Genomic DNA, 6,619 nt, shown 5'->3' with positions numbered 1-6,619 from the left:
TATAAAAAAAACGCGAATTTTTTAAAAAAAATTATTTTATAAATTTATGAAATTATTAATTTATCACTTTGTCCACCAAAAAAAATCATAATTTAATCCAATCAATTTCTTTTAAGAAATAATTTATTGAGATTTTATTATAAATAGTTACTGATTCTCATGTTTACATTTCTCAACCAGTAATTGCTTCGACTTATTTTCCAACAACAATGTTCTTTCTACAAAAACAATTCCCATCTCATACATGTTGCTTTTTTTCACTGCGTGATCGGATTGCTTTTTAGTAGATTGGATTGCATACTAAACACCCCTAAATTCCTACATCTACTTCCTATCCTTTCGTTCTTAGTTCATTTTTTTTCTTTCATTATGCTGTAGTTTTAGTAATTCAATTATTTCTTATATGCTGCTATAATCACCTACATTTGATGCCAATTGCAACAACCAAATTGTAAATAATTGCAACATTAACAGTTTCTATCTAATGATCTGTATTCTCAATTTACTTCATCTGCTACGTGACCCCTTCACACCTGCACGATATTGCTCCTTTTCATCTAACGATGACTTCACCACAAGACAAATAAAGGGGGTATGGTGCCTAAGGGGCATGATAGGTGGAGCCTATGTTGTTCAAATTAAATTATATAATTCCAATTTTTTTCTTTCTTTTTTTATTTATTTATTATAAGTTTGAGATATAGATGATGTTTATGTGACGATGATTCCATTTTCTTTGGAATCAATGATATTTTTGCATTTGTAGAAAAAAGAAATAAAAAGGGGCGCTTTTTGAGTTTTTTTTATATTGCCACAACTTATTATGTAGTGAAAATTAAGGAACCTAAAGCTTCAAAAGTATGGCATTGACATCACTCTCATCTTATTGTGTTACTATTAGTGTTACGTGCCCAAATTCCATAGGTCTGACATGCTTGCTAGTGACTTCTTTTTCGCAAATGCATGAACAAATCTCTCAGGATTTAACCAATCGAAGGCTCCCACGAACAAACAAACCCATTAATTGGCGTTACAAACTTCAAAGTGGGACTTATTGGACATCTTTTTAAATTTATCCATTGATTTTGGAGCACGTAATCATAAGGACACCGACTGCCAACAAGGCAATATTCTTGCTCTTGCACCGCCCTCTCTTTATTGCAATGGTGTCAATTAGCAGCAAACACGAATGTGATTGCAGGATTTCGCTCCATATTTGCAAACCCATCATGGCCACTTTCATTTATGAGTGGTTCAATGCGCACTGAGAAACATGCATGATGAAGTAAACCATATTTGCTAAAAGTGCTGCACTGACTCTTTTTAGTGGTGGCTTGGAGCAAAAATATACAAATTTTCGCATAATTATGACCGAAATTAATAGTAAAAGGATTAAGTAAACTTTGCTTGGTCACATAATTATACTCCACCATGTTATCTAGAAGACCATAATGAAGTATTGCAGAGTCTGTTAATAATAGTCAGTATAGTCTTACTTAGCCAACAGGATTCATAATTCTTGCTGTGTTTCTCATGGACGTGAAGTAGTAATATGCTTTCTGTTTACTAGCAGTTATAACATAACTACAAAATCATGATGAGAAGATTTCAAGAGCTTTGAACTTCTAATCATGAAGTACTCTTTGATTTCTAATCAAGTTGGTGTCTGGTGAAGTTGAATGATGTGGTTGATGTAAACTAAATAAACTAATGCTAACAAAAGCAATTTCTACAGTGCCGAGGCTGAAATGTATACAACTTCTTATAGTTCTTATATTTGTACATTGTGGAGAATATTGGCAATAATTGTGTATTCTTCAGCTTTTGAATGACATTATCTCAAGAGCCTCCCTTGTCTGTCCAAGAATGTTGAATACTGTTGCCGCAATGTGAGATGGTGTAAGACCAGCTTGAGCCAACTGGTCAGCAGGTGATCCATGGTCAATATATCGATCAGGGAGTACAAGTGGTCTCCACTGCAAAGAATAATGCAACCACACAACTTAGTAATCGGTAGCTAAATCAATCCATAATCTTGTTTACTTCCAACAATATATGAAAAGGCATAGTACTTTTAGTGTTTTATTGATTGATCAAGTCATTTCCAAGCATTTCCAAATTTCAAACTCTTCACACTTTCCCGAGTGAAAAATGCATTAAGATTCTGAACGTACCTTGACTGTGCCATCAAGAAGACCATCCTGAGCGAGGAACTGAACAACATGAGATCCAAAACCCCCAATTGATCCTTCCTCCACAGTAATCAAAACTTCATGTGATTTTGCCAAGCTACGAATGAGGGCATGATCCAGTGGTTTACAGAATCGAGCATCAGCTACAGTCAGCCGTAACCCATTGGATTCCAATAAAGCAGAAGCAGCTAAACAGCTCTGAACGGCTGTACCATAGCCCAAGAGTGCGACTCTTTCACCTTCAATCAGTATCCTGCCTTTGCCAACCTGCATGAAAATAACAAGCATTATTGAAATTATGTTATATTACATTCTTGAGTTTTTCCTTTGCTACACGATCAGCAACTATAGACTTAGTCGAAGGTTACCTCAAGAGGAATGCCTTTGTTTCCTGGTGGCAGCTCAACACCAATCCCATTTCCTCTTGGGTAACGGAAACAGCTAGGGCGGTCATCTATAGCAGCAGCAGTGGCAACCATGTGAAAAAGCTCTGCCTCATCAGAAGGAGCCATTACCACCATGTTCGGAAGGCATGCCATAAAAGTGACATCAAAAGACCCACAATGTGTGGGACCATCAGCTCCAACAAGTCCAGCTCTGTCCATTGCAAATCTTACAGGCAGCTTCTGCAAATCCACATCATGTACCACCTGCGGCAAACACAACCAGAGAAAGCATTCTTAGTGGACTCTAAGCTCAAGTTCAACTCAACTATTACAGAGTGATATGATATCAACAGAATAAAAGTGAAAGCAACAAGTGGCTTACCTGGTCGTATGCCCTCTGCATGAAAGAAGAGTAGATTGCACAAAAAGGTTTAAGGCCTTCACAGGCCAGACCAGCGGCAAAAGTAACAGCGTGCTGTTCTGCTATCCCAACATCAAAGCATCTAGTAGGGAAACGGCGAAGGAAGAGATTCAGCCCTGTTCCTCCTCCCATTGCAGCATGGATAGCAACAACATCTTTGTCCACCTCAGCTTCTGCAATCAAAGCCTCTGCAAAGTATGTTGTATAAGACTGGGTCCTGGCACTGGATTTGAATTGCTTTCCAGTGGCCGGATCAAACTTTGCCACACCTACAAAATCAAATCAAGTGTAAATCATTCTCTTATTTACTATATAATGAACATATCCAATGCTATAGTCTTGTATTCAAATTTGTGAAAACAATTTACCATGGTACTTGTCCGCAGCCTTTTCAGCATAGGGATATCCTCTGCCTTTCTCAGTGACAACATGAATCAGAACTGGACCTGTTGTTTTAGTATTCTTAACCTCTTCAAGAATGGCAACAAGGTCATCTACATTGTGACCATCAACAGGACCGATATAATAGAGTCCAAGCTCTTCAAACAGTGTTGATCCAGAACCACTGATCATTCCACGAGCATATTCGTCAACTTTTGCAGCCAGTTCATGCATAGGCCCACCTATTTGCTTGGTAACTCCCTGCAGTTATATTATTCACAGTGTATTAGTTCCAATTTCAATTAGTGTTGAGGATGTTTTTACACTATTGGTCAAAAGAATGTCCAGTATTCCTCACCTTTGCAACCTCTCTGAGTTCTCTGAGAGGCCTGTTTGATTGCAATCTGCTGAGAGCACTGCTCAAAGCACCTACAGGTGGTATGGGCCCATCTAGAGTAGCAGTGGGTAAAGAAACCTGCTTGTTGTCATTAAGAATAACAATCATGTCAGAATCTAGGTACCCAGCGTTGTTCATGGCTTCATAGGCTTGGCCTGCAGTCATGGCACCATCACCAATAACAGCAACCACATTATTCTTTCTTCCTTTAAGGTCCCTACCCACAGCCATTCCTGTGGAACCAAAAGAATCTCAGAGTATGTCATATAAATTGAACCACAGCTCTGGTATTAACCATAGTACCATGAGACCTGGACACAAAAAGCTGAAACCAAGAAATAAAAGAAAATCTGCTATAAAATCATGTTCAATTGCCACTCTCCACGATTTGGAAGTTAGGTAGGATATACTAAATCTTCTTTTACTAAAACATAAATCTCCCCTATCAGGTAATTAATGAATAAATGGGGCCGTATCCCTGTCATTTAGTTAAAAACTAAAATTTTATTATTATTATTATTATTTTAAAGAGAATTACAAACTTTTTGAACAGAATAGTAGAGGGAGTTAACGAAAGAATCTGTTAAGACTATGGCACCTACAATACACTAAACTAGGAAATCTGAGATCTTATTCAAGTCCAATACACGATCTTGTTCTAATAACATTAGCTTATTTCACCAGTTTGAAGGGGACAGATTATTACCCAATCCGGCAGAGATACTAGTAGAACTGTGGCCAGTTCCAAAGCAATCATATTCACTCTCAGACCTTTTAGTGAATCCAGAAAGGCCATCTGTTTGCCTCATTGTATGCATCTTATCCCTTCTCCCAGTCAAGATTTTATGAGGGTAAGTCTGCAAATGAATGATAACACAATCAAAGTAAGAACAACTGTCTTCCGGTTTTGCTAACTGTAAACAAGTCTCTCCACCCTCTACACAAGGCAACAAAAGAAGGAAACGGGGAAAGTGAAAACTGAACCTGATGACCGACATCCCACAGTATCCGGTCTTTGGGAGCATTGAAAACATAATGAAGGGCCACGGTAAGCTCAATCACACCAAGACTTGAGCCCAAGTGACCCCCGGTTTTTGAAACATTGAATATGACATCGGCCCGCAACTCATCTGCCAGTTGCTTCAGCTCCTAAATTCATGGCAAGTACAAAGGTTCACACGTATAAAATATAAAGAAATAAGTTTTTTGGTACGTAAAAGAGATATGAATTGTATTCTTTAGAGTTTAAGTACCCTGATGGATAGATTTTTCATGTGAATTGGATAGTTTATGGTGTCCAAGAGAGGTGTTGGTGGTCTTTGTGAGTGATACTCTCCTCTTTCTGAAAGTGATGCACAAACCCCATTTGGCCTTTTCTTGAGCTGTATCTAATGAAATTAAAAAAAAAAAAAACACCCATTTCTTTCAGAAAATTTTATTTTGACAGAAACTCAAAATTCCAAATCAATAAGAAACAAACAAACAAACAAGCAATAAAATGAAAATAACATCTTGGTGGGCTCTTTTTCATCAACAACCAATAAAAGATTATTCCTACACCAACATACACGTAACAAAAGCTTCTGCTTCAATTAAAAAAAAAAAAATGGTACTTGCAAACCTGATGATTGTCGAGCTTTTGTGAGAAATGGGAAAAAAGAGCTGCTCCAAAGAAATGAGAAGTAACAGGAGAAGATTTGTGGGGATCCGAATTGGTTGCTTTGCTGACATAAGTCGGGAATGAGAATGCGGAGAGAGCCATAACAGCTATTGCATAGAAGAACCCACAAAAGAAAACATCACGCAGTCAGTGAAGAATAATATGCTAACGATGAAAAATTAGTATATAATTAAAAACGCTCGTGACTGGTGAGTCTTCTTCTCACAGTAAATGTATTCAGTGCTTGCTGGTGCTGACTGCCGCTGAAGTGAAGAGGTTGAATATAAATATTAAATATATTAAAAAAATAAAATAAACAAATGAAGGAAGAAATCTGAATGCGCGTTTGTGGTTGATAATGCTGAAGGGAAATTTAGTGGGGCTGTTAAAGGATGAAGTTCTTAGAGGACACAACAAATTTGAATGCTTTTGTTTGTTCGGCCTACGTATTCAGAAGCTGTGTCTTTTTTTTTACCGGGAAAAATGTTTTCTTTCGGAACCAAAGAAAGTTGGAAGGTCATTTTTCATTGGGCCACGTTTCAATAGAGATCGCGTGTGGATAGATTGCTAGATAGATATGCGATATTATTGTACCGCAACCTAAAATGGTTGTGAGATCTGGTAGGGCTGAGTTTTTTTTTTTTTTTTTTTAATTATATGAGAATATTGTTTAAATTATAATTCATATTATATAAGATTATAACTGATATTTATAAATTAGATTATTATTAGGATTAATTTATATCAATATTAATATAACGTTGTCCAAATTTTACCCTCATAAATATTCGAAGAATGTCTATTCCTTACATTTGAATAAAAAAAAAAATTATCTTCACTTAAATTTAATTAAGAAAGGAAATACCCCTATAATATATTTGTGAAAGTTCGACACTTGGAGAGCAGCAGCCCTGACCACTCGACAAAGGCCGAGTTTATTATAACTGAGTAGTTCTGTTTTCTCATTGGTTGGTAATAATTTGGTGAGATTTTACACTTGAGGCCAGTGTTTTTAAGTAGCCACGTGTCCTCATTTAAGTAGCCACGAAATCCACCAAGTGCCGTTTTAGATTTCGATTGAAATTCTATAAGGAAACTTACTTTTGTAAGTTTTGATAACAATGGTATTAGATAAATTTTTTTTAAACGACTTATTTCATCAATGTTTTATTATTTTGGCAT

The 6,619-nt window shown here is 36.7% G+C and overlaps 1 protein-coding gene across 3 annotated transcripts; it reads right to left on the bottom strand.

Annotated features, from left to right (window-relative positions):
* Window positions 1-1,613: 1,613 nt before the first annotated feature.
* Window positions 1,614-5,927, bottom strand: LOC102620503 (probable 1-deoxy-D-xylulose-5-phosphate synthase, chloroplastic). Of its 3 annotated transcripts, none has more exons than XM_025092138.2 (11): window positions 5,664-5,927; window positions 5,399-5,544; window positions 5,031-5,159; window positions 4,762-4,926; window positions 4,484-4,634; window positions 3,739-4,010; window positions 3,368-3,641; window positions 2,961-3,268; window positions 2,561-2,842; window positions 2,175-2,459; window positions 1,614-1,976 (listed from the first exon to the last, which is right to left on the bottom strand). In XM_025092138.2, exons 2-11 carry the CDS (start codon window positions 5,537-5,539, stop codon window positions 1,818-1,820), a joined length of 2,166 nt encoding a protein of 721 aa, XP_024947906.1. In that variant the 5' UTR covers window positions 5,540-5,544; window positions 5,664-5,927; the 3' UTR covers window positions 1,614-1,817. The 3 variants fall into 3 exon arrangements, with proteins under 3 accessions (XP_024947906.1, XP_006489187.1, XP_006489186.1); XM_006489124.4 differs by having other exon boundaries at window positions 5,031-5,165; window positions 5,664-5,925; XM_006489123.4 differs by having other exon boundaries at window positions 5,031-5,165; window positions 5,399-5,926.
* Between the last annotated feature and the right edge of the window lie 692 nt (window positions 5,928-6,619).

The sequence above is a fragment of the Citrus sinensis genome, chromosome 1, assembly GCF_022201045.2.
Source record: "Citrus sinensis cultivar Valencia sweet orange chromosome 1, DVS_A1.0, whole genome shotgun sequence".
In the NCBI taxonomy this organism is placed as follows: domain Eukaryota; kingdom Viridiplantae; phylum Streptophyta; class Magnoliopsida; order Sapindales; family Rutaceae; genus Citrus; species Citrus sinensis.
The sequence above is the reverse complement of the archived record's forward strand: the minus strand, read 5'-3'. Positions and strand labels throughout refer to the sequence as shown.

Bases quoted from the DNA above. Each gene is read 5' to 3' on its own strand.
- LOC102620503 (XM_006489123.4), bottom strand. From the start codon at position 5,539: ATGGCTCTCTCCGCATTCTCATTCCCGACTTATGTCAGCAAAGCAACC. The intron at 4,011-4,483 runs GTAATAATCTGT...TTGGTTCCACAG, and splicing joins TAGTATCTCTGCCGGATTGG to GAATGGCTGTGGGTAGGGAC. The intron at 3,269-3,367 runs GTAAATTGTTTT...TTGATTTTGTAG, and splicing joins GGCTGCGGACAAGTACCATG to GTGTGGCAAAGTTTGATCCG.